The sequence below is a fragment of the Falco peregrinus genome, chromosome 4 (genome assembly GCF_023634155.1).
Source record: "Falco peregrinus isolate bFalPer1 chromosome 4, bFalPer1.pri, whole genome shotgun sequence".
Lineage (NCBI taxonomy): Eukaryota > Metazoa > Chordata > Aves > Falconiformes > Falconidae > Falco > Falco peregrinus.
Window position 1 is genome coordinate 59,125,329 of NC_073724.1, and position 18,287 is coordinate 59,143,615.

Sequence of the window (18,287 nt, forward strand, 5' to 3'; positions counted from 1 at the left end):
TAGACTGTAGTAAAGCTCATCTTCATTCTTTTTGTTGAAGTCAGGTGTGTGAGTGTGTTTGTGAAAGAGAGAGGTTGTTGCTCACTGAGAGAGATATTTCCCTGCTTCTGGCATTGCCTGTGCAGGATCTAGAGCCACCACCTTGCTCCAGATGTGAGTTGCTGCCTCAGCCATGGGATGTTGTAAAGAACTTGCAAAGTGGACTCGTGAACTGAAACAGTGATTTGGGACTTGCTTCTCAATGATCTGTTGGGTTGCTGAAATTTACAGGTGGTTTGAGGGTTAGGGTTTGGTTTGTTGTGTTTTTTTTTCCCCATCTGATTTTTTCCTTATCTCTAGACCCTTTCTTAAAGAACACCACCATTTGGACACGCCCATGAGTATTACTACTTAGCTGGTGCTTCTCAGAGAGGAGTGAAGAGGCCTTTGGGACCATTTGCTTGCAGCAGCAATGAAAGAAAAAGCACACTTTTGCCCTTTGGTTAGTTGTCTGTACTTCTGAGCAGTAGTTTGTCTGTACTTCTGAGCAGTAGTTGAGTCCATTTCTTTACTGAGAAGGGGCTTTTGTAAAACCTTGAGCTTTGCATTCTCCTGTGAAGACAGGCTGAGAGAGTTGGGGTTGTTCAGCCTGGAGAAGAGAAGGCTCCAGAGAGACCTTACAGCAGCCTTCCAGTACCTACAGCGGGCCTACAAGAAAGCTGGAGAGAGACCTTTTACAGGGGCACATAGTGATAGGACAAGGGGGGATGGCTTTAAGATGAAAAAGGGTAGATTTAGATTAGATATTGGAAAGAAATTCTTTATTGTGAAGGTGGCAAGACACTGGAACAGGTTGCCCAGAGAAGCTGTGGATGCCCCATCCCTGGAAGTGTTCAAGGCCAGGCTGGATGGGGCTTTGAGCAACCTGGTCTAGTGGAAGGTGTCCCTGCCCATGGCAGGGGGGTTGGAACTAGATGATCTTTAAGGTCGCTTCCAACCCAAACCATTCTATGATTCTATGAAGATAAATTTCTCTTGCAAGTTGGGGTTCTTCAACAGCCATGGCCATATCCATCTGGGGTCTTTAAATACGGAGTAATGCCCTTTGAAATGTAGCCAGAACTGAGTGAAGTGTTTCTGGAGTGTGCAGTCTTTAGGAGAAAAGGCCTGGATGTGTCCTGAAGAGAAGGCAGCTCATAGTCAATGGCATCCTTGACAGAAGCAAAAGACAGAATTGAGTGGCCTGTGAAGGAGCAGAGAAAGCAATGCTTCCCTGTACAGCCTTTTTAGGAACCCAAACAGATAAATGACTAAGAACTTGTTGCAAAACCCATTAGTTTAACTGAACCAAAGCTGTAACTTGGAGCTTAAGAGAAGATGCCTATGTAGATTGTTGACTGTCAATTTGTTAAAATACTTGAGAAAAATGCATAGGGTAAACTTCTGGTACTGCTTCCAGTCCAAAATTGTGATAGGTTTATAATGCAAATACTCCTAAAACAGATTTCACTTTAGGAAATGCTCTTCCAATTTTAGGCCTGCCCTGTGATGCTGCAGTTTTTAGAACTGGCTGGCTGCAACAACTGGCTGAATGAAATATTTCACTAGAGCAATTAAATGCAGATTTTTTACTGTAGCAGTGCTATTACCATAGGATGAACCTGTTTGGAAGATCTTTGAGATCTGTGGGGAAGAACAGCAGGTTTATAAAATGAATTTTTGTGTGTGTTTTGGCTGGCTGCTAAGTAGACTAAACATGATATATGCTTTTTAAATCCTGTGTTTGACAAGGATGTTGGACTGCTGTGGTTACTACTGCTGTTTCCAGAATACTGTAATAAGGTTCTTAAATGTACCAATTAATTGCTCGTTAACAATCCTGTGACTCTTTGTTGAGCCTGTTGGCCAGAGTGAGGCTACCACTACCTTACCTTTCTCCTCTTCCTGGTGTTATTAGGAGAGGAGTCAGCTAACCTCCTATCTAGTGCTGTGAAGTGCAAACGGTGTACTTAAAATTGTTTATGTTAAGCATCTTTAATTTCTTATTTCATTGTCACAATTTTTGAAAAGTTTAAGGTTTCTTTTAGAAGAAAAGACAACTTCACATGAAATGAGTGTTATTTTAATCAAGAAATCATTTAGACAGTTCTGGTAAGTTTATGCCATAAAACCCGCATACAGACTAGTAAAATTTGATAGTGTTTAAATACTCCATCTGACAGAGTCCTCCTGGAAGGATTTTAATGACAAGTCATATATACCTGCAATATGCCATGGAGGCCAGCGGGGACTTCCCTTAATGTTTTCCTTGCAGAAGCTGCAGCATTTGACATGTAGGGGTAAATCTTCTTGGTAACAGGATGCTGCACTTGTCAGATGGGGCCGTGTGTTGGGGATGCTCACACCGTGCAGGTACAGCCACAGCTTCAAGGAGTGGCTCTGCAGTGGCAGTCTGTCTGTGCTGAAGGAATGCTGCCAGCACGCCTGCAGAACCCTTGCTGCAGGCACTGCGTACCCACATAAAGCTGCATCACTTCCTAAGTCATGCCAAATCAGGCTCGGGGAGAGCTGATGGATAAGGAACTGGTGATGGGGAGCAGAGGACTAAGAAGGAGCAAGCGGACACCGTTCATGCAGTGTCTGTGACATGGAGGCAGGAGGCCTCCTGGGCAAGGTCCGGCCCAGGGTGATGGTGTTGCCTGCACATGTGCACACAACCTCCTCCGCTGGTGATCAGTCACAATGTGGGAGGGGGTTAATGGGACATTAGGAGTTACATGAGCAAAATTGCAGCGCTCAGAGCCCACCCAGAGGAAAGCCCTGCTCAGGCAGTATGAGTTCAAAACACCGCAGTCTGTATCTGTGCTGGATTGTACGCTGCCTGGGTTTCCTCTCTGGGCCCAGATCTAGAAGTCCAGTTTATCTTCTTCTGCTTTTCTCACATTCTTTGGTGTGCATCCCAACCAAGAGGATTTCACCTCTCTGTTTATTTAGTCTGTGCAAGGACGGCCAAGAAGGAAGCCCTCCACTTCCCCCCAGCACTGTCTTGTTTTAAAGCTATTACTTTTAAATGTGTTTATGTTGATGTTTATCAGCTAAGGAGGGGAAAGCACCACTCATGGACTTGCAGTAAACGCTTGCAAAATGGCTTCACTGGCTTCCTGTGTATCCCTCCTGAGGCATCTCCTGTGCCTTCAGGTTTACAAAAGTGCCTTGAAGAGGGCTGGGGCACTGGAGCGCTGCAGGCTCGCCCTTGCACTGCACTCCGTGGTGTGACAGGGCTTGCAGCAGCCACGTGAGTACTGGTTATTAAAGGGGAGACTTAGCGATGGCTGTGGACAGCGTGGCAGAGAGATGGCGTCTCCATCAGGGTAACCGCCCCGCAGCTGTGGGGGTGGTACTGTGCCCTTTGCGGCCCATGGTGGTATGTGCAGGCTGTCCCTGCCGGGCTGGCGGCCACCACTGCCTCGCCCTCAGCATCTGCCTAGTTCTGGTGGTGCTGCGTTTTGCCTGCCTGCTGGAGCTGCTTTCGACTGGGCTTTCAACCACGCCAGCACCCATGCCCGAACTTATTATTGGTGCTGTTGTGCTTGTGAAAATGGGGATGCGTGCTGAACAGCAAAGGCACAGATGCTGGAGAAGCTCCGAGACATTTCTAGAAAGCAGTTAAGCCCTGTGGGGGTGGGTTTACTGGGAGGATGGCAAGGAGACTGATGCTTGTCCCCTGACATCGCCGGCCACTTCTGGTAGAGGCAGAAGTTACGGGACACAATTGTAATGACGCTGTTTCCATCTTGCCATGTTATAGCCTTGTACTGCTAGCTGGTGCTGGAAGCGGCTGTGCTGATCCATCCCAGAAGGCAGCAAGAAAAACAAACTCCTGTGATTTGTTTCAGAGGCTGCAACCTCTCCGTCTCATGAACGAGAATGAAGATTTCCCTTCAGCTTGTGTGCCTTGCAGCTGCTAACGCTAGTTACACTAAAAAGGCGAGTTAGAAGGCAGGGCATTTGGATCTGCATCGGGCAGGGCAAGGAACAGTTTGCTTTGTACGCTCCCGAGTAGTTGCATATGAGGCGGGTGGTAAGCTCTGCGAGAGCCATGGTGGTTCTGCAATAGGTTCTCCTGTCCTTCCCTCATATTTTTTTAAGTTAGCAAGAGGAGGAATGGGAGTTTCTCAGCTGTATTGCCTGGATCCAGTTTGCCCATTCACAAAGTAGAAGCATAAGGTAGGGATTATTGGCAACGGTTACCATAGTTGAATTTAGGAAGGGTTGTGCCCTTTGAAATGTATTCTTGAAAGCGCTTGTCACTGGTTGTCAGAGAGGCCTGGAGTATGCTCTAATCCTCAGCTGTTGGTGAAGTAACACCAGTGACTCTAATACCAGAGGATCTTACTGGCACCTGGAACCTTTTTCACTTCTTTGAAAACATAACCGAAAGCGGAGTTCTTAAATAGAAAAAGGGTACAAAACCTACTGGACTGATACTCACTTGGTGAATACAGTATTCTCTGCTTGCTGGAGGCTAAGCAGGATCTGTCAGTCTGTGGAAACAGACCTGCTAGTAGATAATGCTGATGAGAAACTTTATAATGATCACACCATTAGTTAATATTCACAAACCAGTTTTCTGCTTTGAACTGTGCAGAACTGAGTGTTATAATGCACTGTTCTGAAGATTTCACTAAGTAAGCAAATACCTTGACTGTTGCCAGAACTTCCTGTAAAAGAATGTACTTAAAGGAAACAGTTGCTTTAAATGCCATTTTTGTCCAAATGTGGAATGACAGGAATAACTTTATATTTCCTGTAAGCTAACTGGAAGCTCCCTGGATTTGCATTGCTTTGTGAAAATGATGTTCACATCACCAACAGGAAAGTCATGTTCACAAAGCAGCTTTCAGGGGACTCCCATGACCCTACCTCCAGGACAGACCTCTAGGGAATTTAGAAAAGAATGTTCAAAAATGAGGTCCCAGCAACAAAATATTTCAGCTCCAGCAATCTGGTATTCTTTTGACTAAGAAGATGTGCTCTTTTGTAAAACATCTTTTTAGACCAGTGCTAATTTACAAAATAAGTATTTTCTGAAATAATTAATAGTAAGCATTTAAAAATTTACTAATATTGCACTGAATGGCTAAAATACGCTGGAGAGCTCCGATAAGAATCTGTGGTCTGTCTGCAATTTTTGTATGAACATCCTGTATGATTCTGGTAATGCTAAAACAAAAACAACAAAACAACCCTCCTCCTCAGCCAAACAGAAAAAAACCCTGCCAAAAACGACAAACAGCCCCCCCCCCATGTCCCAAGAGCCATAATGAATTTTTTCCCAATTGCCCTCGATAGAGCTTTTCTTATAATCAGTTGATTTTCTGAAAATTGTACAAGGCTTTTAAATAAAACCAGAGCTGAATTGTTGTAAATTAGTTCAAATTTCATAACTCACAGTGATATTTGAGACAGTTAACTTGCCATTCCTTTCAGATATTATCTATGTGTTAATTTGGGACTTGCTTAAATTTTCCCTTAGACTAACAGGGATACTGAATTGACACACTGATGCACTAGTAACCGTGATGTACCGTGGCTTTCCACTGTGTAGGTTTGTTCCAGGAGATTTTTCATCTGGTCTAAAGCAGCCTCTAGAAGATTTATTAGAACACCTTTGCATTGATAGAGAAATGAGTGGGGACCACTTGTGCTTTCTTCTGTCCTACTTATGTACATCAAGCTACAGCCAAAGGAGGTCTACAGGGGAATGAGTATATTAATTCTTATCCATGCAAGGTTTAATAAACCTTTGGAGATTATTGGGTTGCACTTACTTCCATTGCTTAAATGTAGGCATCTGGTGCCATATGAGATATTTACATAGGCCTAGCAGATATGACCTGAGACCTAGGGGAGAGCTGTTGCCACCTGGCCTAGCAGCTTGAAGCAGGTGGTATCCCACAGGACATCTTGAATGGCACTGTTCTTCTGTGCTCTGTAAATACTGGATCTGTGGACATTTGAAATGACATGACCAAGGACTTCAAATAACTACTACATGACAGAAACTTCCAGTGTTTGCTGACTAGAGCTGAACTTAATTTGGTGACCTAGAAGGTGAAAGCTGTAAAACCAATAAGCCTTCCTTTGGTTCAGGGAATTCCCTGAACAGTCATAATTGAAGTCTACCCATGATTTGCTGGGGAAAAAAAGGGGAAAAAAAGGACACAAAGATAAGCTGCCAGCTGTGGTGTTTCTTTTTCTTAATGGTGGAGAAAAAGAAATTGGGAGAGGAGGAAAGACTGGAGCTTGCTAACCTTATAAAATCATGAAGTGGTGCCTTTTGTCCATTATTTATCTGTCCATAGACATCCAAAATTGATGCGTTTACAAATGAAATGAGAACTGTGCTCAATTTCTGCTCTTGCTTTAAGTCCTGAAAATGAAGGTCTGGCAGATGCTTTTTACCTGAACCATTTTGAGAGTTGAGGTTCCAATCATCAGTCTGGCACAACTGGCTTTGTATCAACTCCTGTAAGGGAGTATTACTAAATTTTGCTAACTTGATAAGACAGTCTGGATTTTTTTATTATCCTCTTCATTCTAGCTAAGTGTAAATCAGAAGTTTTAGCAACATGATTTTTTTTAAAAGTTGTTAATGGACTGCAAAATCAGTTAAGAAAAATATCAAGGTTAACTGGATTATCACAGTGGTTTTCTCTAATGGTACTTTGCACACAAAAGAGCAGTTTGCCTAATTCAGTACGGTTGTATCTAAAGGGTAAAGACAAGAATAGTAATACAGCCAGGGAGCTATTTTGACATTCTGAAGAGAGAAGAAAATAATGAGAGGAATGCAAGATAAGTGTCACAGTTGGCATCACCTCCCTATTTCTGTATTTGGTGGGATGTGAGACTTGAAGATGTTACTGATCAAGCTCTCATGTCAGTGACATGAGTTGTACATATGTGTGCTTAGGAAGAGGTGAAGTGTCTGCTACATAAGGATAAATCTGTCGGGTTAGCACAGGGGTGGAAGGGGGTGGGTTTTGTGGAGGAAGGCGATTCAGACTTAAAGCTGTCACTGTCAAACAGGCATCTTGTTGGCATAGCCATTCTTGGAGTTTCAACTTGCAACTGGTGTTGAAATTCAGCTCACAGTGGAGTTCGAACTAAAGCAAAGTAGAGTGAGAAATTACACTGTTTCATCTGAAAACTTCATCAGTTTAAGTGTCATGTCTAAACAGAATATGTCATTTTGTAACAAATGAATCATGAGATTAAATAATTGTGATGATTTTTACTCTCTGAAGCATTTCAGCTATGAATTAGAAACACTGTGAACAGTCAGAGAATTTTGGTATCTCTTGTTAAGTCTCACCATTTATCTGTTCAGAGCATTTTCAGTCATTTGAAAGACATTGTATTTTGGGCAGAAGTGACTACATTCCCTGGAATGAGATTTTAAACATCAACAGACTTCAGTAAACAGCAAGAATTTAATTAAATCTCTACCTTACACATGTGCTTTACAAGATAATATTTGAACTCAGTTGATACCTGTGCAGTTAGTCTAAGCTGGTAGCCAGCTCAACAACTGAAACTCAGCAAGCAGAGTCTGAACAGATGTTGTGGGAAAGAACATTTGTCTTGAAAAAAAACACTTCTGTATGAGAGTGGAGCGTCCAAGAACTGACTCGGCCTTTGTATTTTTTTGGAGATCTCTGTAGCCTCCAGAAATGGTGCATTTCCAAATACGGCAGTTGTCTCCCTCCTAGGCTGCTCATCTGGCTGTTTGCATCGTTCCTGTGCAAGTTCCAAGCAGTAGTCCTCAAATGCCAGGAAAGTAGCTGGATGTGGAAAGACAGGGCAAAATGCAACAAAAGTCTGTAGCTACAATCTGACAGATGTCTTGCAGGCTGCAATGCAGAACAGAGTTTCTTCTGTGTGCTGCAGGAACTTTAGCAGCCTTCTCAGCTCTGTCACTGACAGGACAGTGGCTGAGAGTGTGCCTAGAGTGCATAGAGTCCTAAGGCTCAGTGCGTGTGTCACGGAACTTACAGGTCTGGGTTGGGGTGTCCACTCATTAGCAGCACTTTTTTTGAACTATCGCTGTCCTTTAGGCAGTCTGCATGTAGCGTGTTTGTATGTGAGATGTTGAAGAGATATAATTTTTTTATAGTTTAATACTGATTTGCTAGTGTGATTCACTAAGCTTATCAGTTGCAGACAGTCTGGGAGAATGAAATGGAACGGAAATGCTTGTTAAAAAATGAAGCGATTTATATCGCTAAAATGAGCTTCTGCTTCTGGGCTGACTGATATTTTGTGGGAGGAGTAAGATTAAATGAGTCTTCAAATATTATGTGAGAGGCTGGCCTGTGTTGCAAGGAAGCTATGGCTATTTGAAAACTGCTAGCCTACCATGCAAAGTAGGTGAGGTATCACGGTGCACCTGGCCAAAATCTTTGGATTAGTCAGTAACTGGCTTCTAGACAAGGGATAAAAACCCTGCCTTTTCATTCATCTCCCTGCCCCCACCTCGATTATGCTTCCTGCCCAGCACCATTACTTCTCTGTCTGGACACTTGGAGGAGAACAGTGATTGCTCCAAGCTCCATGCATTAAAGAGGATGTCTGGGAGATAGGACAAAACTATTTCTCTCAATTTGTCTCATCTCTAGTCATGTGTGACAGGAAATCATGAACTGGATTCTTCATATCATGAGATTGATTTAAGATCATAGAAGTTTAGAAATAACTAATAATTTGCACAGTTTCAGCTTTCTTACCTTGTGATTATTCCTTTAGGGTGAAGTTTCCCACTTATGAATTGTGTAAAGGCCTTAAGTCATTCCTAGATAAGTACCAGAAATACGTATCTCCGTATCTACAGTTTGAAAGATACTCAACTGAATTTCTAATGATTTCTGAGGAATGGAGAGCTATTGTTAATATCTCATTCTGTCTGTAACCTCTAGCCCTCTGATCCTCCACATCCAATTTTCTCTCCATTTCCCCCATGGTTCTCATACAGAGCCCATACTCCTTTCTGCCCGGTCTCTACTGCTTAATCCTCCAAGGTGTGCTTCATCTCCATTAAAGGCAAAGAACAAAAATAGGTAGGATGGATCCCAGCACAAAGTGCCTGTTTCTTGCCATTGAGTAAAGGGCAACTGCAGTGACTAGTAGAAGTGTTTGTGCCTACACTGGGTTAGGTGAACCCAGACCCTGATTCCTGTGCCTGCTGTACCCATCTGTAACCACCTTCCTCTCTCCCAGTATCTCATTACTTAAATGCCCCTTTGACCTCCTTAAATTGATGTTTGATTAAAAACCTTGTTCCAGTCTGGCCCTCCCATCTTCCCAGAGGACCAGGAGGAAAAAGCTCATACTTCCTTCTAGCATATGCAGAATGTTACCACATCCCTTAGATTCAAAAATACATTTTAGTAGCTGAGGATAAATAACTCTATCCAGTAGTGGCTGTCATTACTGGCCAACCTTCCATCCACCTGCAGAAGTTACAGTCAGTGATGGCAGGAGATGATGCTACTGTAAAATAAAGGCAGAGTTTTGTAGGGCAGGTGGCCCATTCTGACTTAACAGGATACAGCACTTGCTTGCAAATAGGATCTTATGCAGCTGTGCTCCCTGACGCTCAGTACCTTCTTCCCTTTCTCACCTTTGGTTATTGTAATTCAAGGCTTAAGAAACAGGAAAGAATGAATATAGTGGCGTCATTTTGGGGAGCACAAAAAGAGACCTAAAAGCACAGGTCCATTCTTCTGGCCATGCTAAATTTAAGAACAAAATCCGCATTAAAAATAAATAACAACATACTTTTTTTTTTCTAAAATGGTGCAGGTTAAATAACAGGCTGAAGGAAATATGCGGGGATTGACATATGTTTATAGTAATTCAGTGATGTATTTTAATTACATTCCCAAATGCAATTAAAACAGACCGCTTCTGAATTTAAGGGGTGTGTTGATAAAACTGGTAACATTCTACATGATGCTGGAGGAGGAAGTATGAGCTGCAAGCATGCGTCTTCCAGCTGTGATCTCATCAGGTCTGAAAAGCTAAGGGAGGTCACAATGGGTCACTTCTTGAAATGGGAGGCCCAATGTTTTTCCAGGCGTAACCATGTACCATAAGCAGTAAAGCCAATTATTCAGTGGGTGGCACTTTTCCCTCCTGGTCAGTACTGTGTTGGCATTGCAGCATATGTTGGTATAATTTTCCGATCGAATTCTCTTTCTGCAGTATATGGTAAATGCTTGTTCTAATCAGTGTTAATTTTCGTCTTTCTGTGCATTTATGATATGGCATGGTAAAATGCTGTAATAACGTATGAGAAAAAAATCTGATTATTTTCACTTTATGTGAATATGGAGAAAGTTTGACTTCAAACAACAAATTCAATGGATCTACATATAAACAAAGGGATCTCAACAAAAGTAACAAATTTTTCAGGAGCCGGTACTTTAGATTTATCGGACAGCCTTTAATCATTTTATTTTCAGTACTAAACCCCCATTTTTCTTTCATGCTTTACTTTAAAAACATATTTACCAAGTGAAAATGTTACTGTGTTATCTTTCTGGAGTTATGATGTCTATTGGTCTCATTGGCAGTTTTCCAAATTTAAAATGGATTAGGTACTTTTGCTTTTAATTTCCCAGAACTACCAAGGTTCCAGTCAACTGTGAAGCTCGCAGGTGTGGAGGGACAGGTGCCCAGCATGTGCGCTGAGAGCTGTCTCTGGAGAGCTGCTGTCTCTGACTGCTTCTGGATAATGGCTTAAGGGACTGCTGAAGGGTCTCACGTGCATTGGTGGAATATCCAGTGATACAAATGTTTTGCTTGTTTTCCTCCTAGTTTGTTTCTGAGGGTCATGACAACAGCAAAAGCAATAGACTGTGAAGTTACTCACTGGTTGCTTCGTGACTATGAGGAACGGTGGGGAGTCACCCAGATGTACTGAAGTGCACACAAGTACTTCAGTAATGCAAAGTGACTGTAAGCTTTTACCTGTGCATTAATTAAGCTGGCTTCTTCCATATTTTATCACCTTTCATGTTTCATCAAAAAAAAAAAAAAAAAGTGGCTTTTTATGATGATGTCATAAAAATCCCAGTGTTTTGATTGCTGTTGACTTGATCTAAATAAATCAACCCCCAGATCTCTCAAGTCTTCGTCTTAAGGTTTATGTGAACAAACGCGTAAAAGCTTTTAGTAGCATTTCTTAATATTAAGCTTCTTTCTCAAACACCTACTTTGAGATCTTCTCTCCCTTGCTTCTGAGGGAAGTGGCACTTAGGAGTATTTCACGTGGTGAGACCAGTTGATGGGACTAGTGAGGCCAGCTGCACAGTCCACCTTCCTTCCCTCCTGAGATGAAAATGCCCTGCTCAAATCCTCCCATCCATTTGCCCTCCAGAATTTCCCTTTACAGACTCCAGATAGACTTGGGAGTCTGTCAACATCTATGCTGAAGTGCCGTTGTCTTCTGCAGGTACAAGTTGGCTGTATTTTTACTTAAGTTTATCTAGTGTAGAAACCCTATAAGGTGATGCTCTCCTAAGGAAAGCCTTTCAGAAAACAAAAATCTCTGTAGTATCTACTGAAGAATAATTCAGACTGGTTGTGCTTTTGTTCATGTTTTCTCTGTGTTCTCCTGCTGCAATGAATGTGCTTTTGCTGAGTGGAAGGTTTCTCATCATAATGACAATTACAGTTAGTCATAGAGGGCAAAAAAAAAAATATATCACTTGAAATTGTGGTAGGTGTAAGAAACAGGATCAGAACCCTGGAACTAGACATTGCCTGGCCAGTAAACATCAACAATTGCCTCCATATCTAATATTTGACATTAGGAGCAGCTCCCTGGCTGTGGTTTGACTTGATTTCATAAAGTATGTCCAGGCATACTTCTTGGCATAGTTTCCTGTGGTAATTATACCAATATTTAACTTCCTTTAAAAACTATTCTCTTCCTGTCAGAATATTGCCAATTATTGATAAAAACATCTAGTAAATCAATAGCAAGAGATCTCATGGTAAACACCCAAAGGTATAGACAACATTTTTGTATTCAGAAAAGAAACAAACTCCATATTCCTCACGTCTGATGTTTTTTCTCCTTAAGCATAGAAGATAAATCATGCACTGCAGTTTCACCACCTCTTGCTTCTCAAAGCAATGGCAATTATTTATAGAGGTTAAGTATTTATGCATAATGCAAGCCATTTATTAACAAACTAATATTAAAGAGGTGCTTCTATGACTAGATTGATTTTGTTTTAAATATTCTGCTGGGCTTTGAATGTGTGACTATAGAATCCTTGAAGGGGAATCCACTTGTTTTAAAGTGAGATGTTCCTATTGCTAGAGCAGAGTATGTGTATATTCTGTAAGAATGAGTTATTTTTTAAATGATGGCCCAAAATACAATGATTTAGAAGGACTATAACAGTTTTCAGTGGTTAAAAGCAATAGCAGTTTCTTTTCTTCTTTTAGAAAGACATCTTTTATTGGACTGTGACTAAGACCAGAAGTGTGCATCTATATAAAGATAACAAAGTATTGCATTGTGCTTAAGCAAACATTCCCCAGGCTGACCAGCCTTGCAGTCAGGATGGTATTGCTGTCATCTCTGTGTCGTTGCGGTATGTTCTGCCTGTCATCTGGTTCAGACAATTAATTCTCAATTTCTCTTTTATTTTCAGGGTTGTTCCGGTTGTGGAAAATGTGACTGCAGTGGAGTAAAAGGGCAAAAGGTGAGTAAGTCAGCTCTCTGCTTCATTATCTCGTTTATTTAAACCACACAGTGTATTATCTAGTGGAAGGCAGGTGAGCCATTGGTTTCAGTGAACACTTGCACCGCCACAGAGCATTGCCAAGGCCAGGCCATGTGCCCTTCGGAAGGGTGTCCGAAAAGCAGCCAGCTCAGTGGCTGCAGCAGCTGAGGGCAGGAGGGCCAGGGGTGGGATGAATGCCCTCACTGCAGGGTGAAGCCCCTAGCTCCGTGCTTGGCTGTGCACTTCGTCTTTCCCCATCGAGCGGGATGCTAACCTGGCATTCTTACCTTTCCTACTCCTCACATCCAGTCTTTTCAGTGAGTAGCAGGCTTGACATCCTGACCACCTCTGGAAATGATGTGAGCAGTTCAGCTCAGAGATGCTGCCTTCAGCATGCTGTGCAGATTATTCTCCAGGAGGGCTGGGATGCATCATAAGCAACATACCCTGACCAGGGCTGGCCCTGAGATGCAGTGACCTGTAATAGGAAGAAGGAGGTTAATAATCAATTTAAGTACAGAAAAGTGTTGCAGGTCAAGAAAAACAAATAATATTTAAAACTTTTTGACAGAACCTTGCAAATGGGTTTTACTTGTTCAGCTATCCAAACTTCCTGTGTATGAAACAGAAAAGGCCCTTCAAATGCTTCTTTTAAAGCAGTAACAGAGAAGAAAAAATACAGTGTACTTAAGCATTCCATGAATTCCCCCGGTGAATTACTTGCTTTTGTAAATATTTCAGACATTCAGTCACTCTCCTTATCTCTTCCAATTTTCTGTAGAGATTTTAATCTATAGTGTGTTCTGTTGTGCATGCACGTGTACTGTACATCTACCATTATAAATGAGTGCAAACCAAAGGTTTTACCATCCTATGATTGCAATGGGAACATTTTTCAAGGTAAGTTGTTTAGGTCACCCAAAGGAGTGCTTAGAAGAAGTGGGGGTTTTGTTTGTTTTTTGTTTGGGGGGATTGTTTTGGGTTTTTTTGAATAAATATAGAACTGTTGTTCTACATTGTCTCACATGTGATAACTACATAGTTATGAATGAGGGTTTTAAGAGTATTTTTTGGTGGCTTTTCTTTGGTGTTTTTTGGAACAAGGAATGTTAATTATTTAATTGGAGACCCAAGCAAAGACAATTTTCTTTGTAACAGAACATAGATTAATTTGTGAGACAGATGAACAGTGTTGAGGTTCAAAATATCTTTTAGATGGAGTCTTCTTTTCTTAATGACCCATTAATATCTGTTTAATAAAAGTCAGCTATATATTAAAAACAAATAAAACAAAGGTTTGGGAAAGGTTGGGAACTCTGATTTTATTCCTTGATACCTGATCTTATTTTTCAGTAACAAGAATGAGAGAGATAATACATTGTAACTCTCTTGCTGAAAGCCATTAGTTTTCAGTTCACAGGGTATGCCAGCATCTTGTAACTAGAACACTTTAAAAAATGATAGGTTGGGGAAATAAATTGTATTAAACCTTAGCACTTCATTTATTTCTGTCTGCAGTTCTGACTCTTTGCTAAAGCCTTGCTGGCAGTTTTCATTTGCATAGTCCAGAGTCTCAAAAAGTTCTTTTTGAAAGACATAGATGCTTGTCTGATACGATAGAAGCCAAAACTATCTCAAATGAACGTAGGTTATTTAAAAACATGGAAGAGAGAAAAATATCAGTCCATAGCAACAGAAGTCATAGTAAATTCCATATCTTGTGCAGGCTTGTCCAGCATCAGTGTACTCTGTGCTCTTCGTAATAGGTTCCATCACAAACTTCTCTGACTTTAAACATGTGTGCAGTAAAATAATTACATACTTTCAGACTGTGTAGTAAATTTAATTATTGATATTAGAGACATCTAGACAGGTGAATGAATAGTTATACCTAAGAAACAATATTCAAGAAAGGCATTTGAAGGTATTTTGGAATGCATGAAGAGGTAACTTGATTCAGATCAATATATATCAATGCTTGCTGATCATGTACCACTATGAGGCTTTCAAATGTGTATTTAGCATGTTGAACACAAAACTGAGTTTTATTTTAAAACATCTGTCCCCCACCTTTGTTTCGGCCTAGTGCAGCTTTTCGTTCCGATTCTTCACATTTAATGCCTGTCTAGAATAAAGACAGCCTGCTACCCAGTTCCAGGTGTGAAGGCAGAAGTTGGTGAGGGGAAGCAAGGGAAGTGTCCTTTGAGCTTGCCTCTGAGATATTTCTTTCCAGGCAGTGCATTTGGATTTGAAACATGTCTCTGCTAGACATGGTTCCCATTAATGCACACATCAGTAGTGGTACCTGTTATCTCAAAGACCTACATGAATGCTGCTTATCAGAGAAAGGACCGATTAGAAACATTGATCCTAGCCAAGATCCAGGCCCGAAGAGGGCAGCCATGTCCAGCTCCTGTGGTACCTCAGGAGACCACGTTAGAGAACATCTGCCTCCACTTCTCACATAGCCACTTGCATGGGAAGCACGTATCCATTCTGTCCCGCCCCATCCACAGTCAACATGTGGCCTACACTGGAAACCCTTTTGATCTGGCTTCCGTGTTGTGCAGAAGTGCACAAATTCTGAAGGGCCTTTTCCAATCCACCCACACTCTTCAGCGATGTAACCACACCAGTTTACTGCCGTGGGAGCTTGGGGAGCTGCGGAAGTGGGTGCTGGGTTTACCCTTTAATGCCTTAATTATTAACATCTGGAGGTATATTTCCTACCATAGTGTGGGAAGAAGTTCCAGACTCTACAATTTCGGGGTGGGGTTTAATTAAAATACATTTGGCCAAATAATTATATTAATGATCTCACCAGTAAAAGTGCTGAAAATAGTATTTGACTAAAAAGCTGTGAAATGCCCAAGCAATATTACCCGGCAGCATTTCAAACATGGAATAGTAAATTATACTGCCATATTTTTCTCTCTCATTTGAGAATCTTTTCATCAATATGACCATTTGGATGGCCATATTTAGAATACATTCAATATGTTCACTCATTAGACTGTTTCCATGAAAATTTCATGTCTATGCCAAACTCCTTTAAGATGACTCATACTATATCAAGGGCATATAATTGACAAAGTCTAAGGGTTTTCAACCGTTTCAGAAAATCACGGAATGTGAGTGTAATTGCCACAGATGGCTCTTATCCTAGAAAGCCTTTATTATTACACTGAACATCACGCTGTTATTTTAAGCTATATAATGTCAAGTATCATGTATGTGCTGAACAAAAGGTGCAGCTATTTTAGAAAAGCATAATATTGCTAAAATAATAAATAATACCTTACTGTTTTCTGTCAGATTAGCCTAAAACATCTTTATTTATTTCCTCTAACACTTTTTATTTGGTTTTCTGCATAATAACTTGACTGTTCTTTCTAACCACTAAAGTGTGAGATCTGTTTAAACCGATTAGAGTTTTGAATGATTGCAAACATTTTGTTGGGTTACTCAGAAGTACACAAAAGCTATGTTTTCTCTTTTATGCCCACCTAGATTCTGAGAACAATTTCAAGCAGCTGTGGAGATAAGAAGTGCTAGCCATTAATGTGTGTAGAAAAAGCATGTTAAGCATTTAATTACCATTTAGAACAAAGGCTGTATAGAGCTGAGTAAAATTCTCCATGCACTGACTTTTTCCAGGAATCTTCATTCTCTCATTCGTGACCATTTGCACTCATTTTACTCCATAGCAGAAACATGTATAAATGGAGGCAACACTGGAACTTTGCTGTAACTAATATAGAATGATCAGTCTTCTAGCATTTATTAGTTAGAATGCATTGAAGTATAAACCCTCATTCTTTAGTATAAGTCTCTTAGGATGATTTCCCTGTCTCATCATTACCCATGGAAAGTTGAATTCACTAGCAACATCAAATGTGATTTTGTCGTTGCACATTAGGTATTGCACTTTACAAAAAAAATCTGCTAAGATATTCTGAAAGAAAATAGAAAATGAGAATAGAATTAACTCTTATGTAATTGCTAGTTTTAACCTTTTAATGGTTTGAGATGCAAGAAAACTTGAGCAAATCATTTTATATTGGTGTATTTTGGTTTGCCTAATTCTGAGACTGTATCCGTGTTATTATACCTACATAAAATTCACTTCTGCATTTCCCTTGATGGGTGCATCATTCCTGCGTGGATTGGCTGTGCTGCGAAAGTACACAAACTGGCTTTGCTTGTCAGGAAGCCAGGTAGCTCTGTTACTGGCTTAGGCTGAGAGTTACTGGGACATCTCTGTGGTCCCCTGTCAACATGAACCAGAACCTGCACGCTCCTACACACTGAAAAGTCACACATGGTTTGGTTGTCTGCAGGTGCTTGTGCTTCTCCATTTTCTCTGTGTAATGAAGAGTTGACTGTTCCAGTGGGCTGTGTCCCTGTATGGTTGTGTTGGGTTGGGTTTTTTAAGGTTTACCAGATTGGGAGGGCCTTCAAGGCTTTTCCTGTCATTTTAGGTATCAAAAGATAGAGCAAAAATATTTGTGATATTGATGAGTTAAAACAATGTAAACCCCCTTGTTGGAGAGAAGCTCTGGCAGTCAGTGGGAAGATCACTATTAAGTACTTCTGAGTTTCTTTACAATATAGCAGAGGGCAACAAAACAGTTCCTTTAGTGGAGCAAATCAGTAATCACTAGATCTGTGCTTTTCATATTCAACCTATATTAGCAGCATCAAGACATGTTCATATTTTACACTTTTCATGGGCGCTATTTGGCTTTTATAAGTTCTTCGGTATTTTTGCTTAGTGTTTCTATTTAAGTGGCTGCTGTAGGAACTTCCCTTGTGTAAGCACCTGTTCATGTCTGAGCTGGAAAGGGTATGAACTGAGGACACTAAGGAAACCAAGGGAAATAATATACCCCAGAGAGAGCCATGATGTTGAAAAGAGGGGTGACAGGCAATATGGAAGGAAAGATTGTGTTTGCAGTCTGGAAAAGGCTAATAGATAACATGAAATCATCTAATCATTCCTGAAAGGGAGAAATCAGAAGACCATAATAAAGTAAGTGAAGATATTGTTCGGCTGCAGATCTGATATTCTACAAGGAGACTTGTGGTTCTTAAGTATTTTTTTAAATCAGGCCATTGTCACAATGTTTGTGTCAATTCTGCAGTGGCAGTCAAAGAAAAAATAATCCTTTTAATTCAGATCAGGAAAAAGGAACATCTGTTTCATAAAGACAGCACACAAACAAAGCTGCTATGCTGGAAAAGAATGAGATGTCAAAAGACTTTGAATAATATCGATGGAGATATGCTAAGTATTGAAAGTTTTCTACAGTTTCCTAACTGTCAGACCAAACTGCTAAGTGGTATCTGGAGCCATCAGATTTTCTTAGTTCAAAATAGTCGTTTGGAACCATTAGGCCCATTTGTCCAAATGGGACTGGATGTCTCTGGCATAATTTTCTGTATTAAGATGTATTTTTGCAGTCGGTGTGGTACGGATTACGATTCACACAATGGATTACACTG

General features: G+C 40.9%; 1 protein-coding gene across 1 annotated transcript in view; it reads left to right on the plus strand.

Annotated features, from left to right (window-relative positions):
* COL4A1 (collagen type IV alpha 1 chain) overlaps positions 1-18,287 on the plus strand; it is a 124,693-nt gene that overhangs the window by 40,566 nt on the left and 65,840 nt on the right. Inside the window, exon 2 of the mRNA XM_055801375.1 lies at positions 12,711-12,761. Coding sequence (XP_055657350.1) covers positions 12,711-12,761 — 51 coding nt within the window. The remainder of the gene's footprint in view (positions 1-12,710; positions 12,762-18,287) is intronic.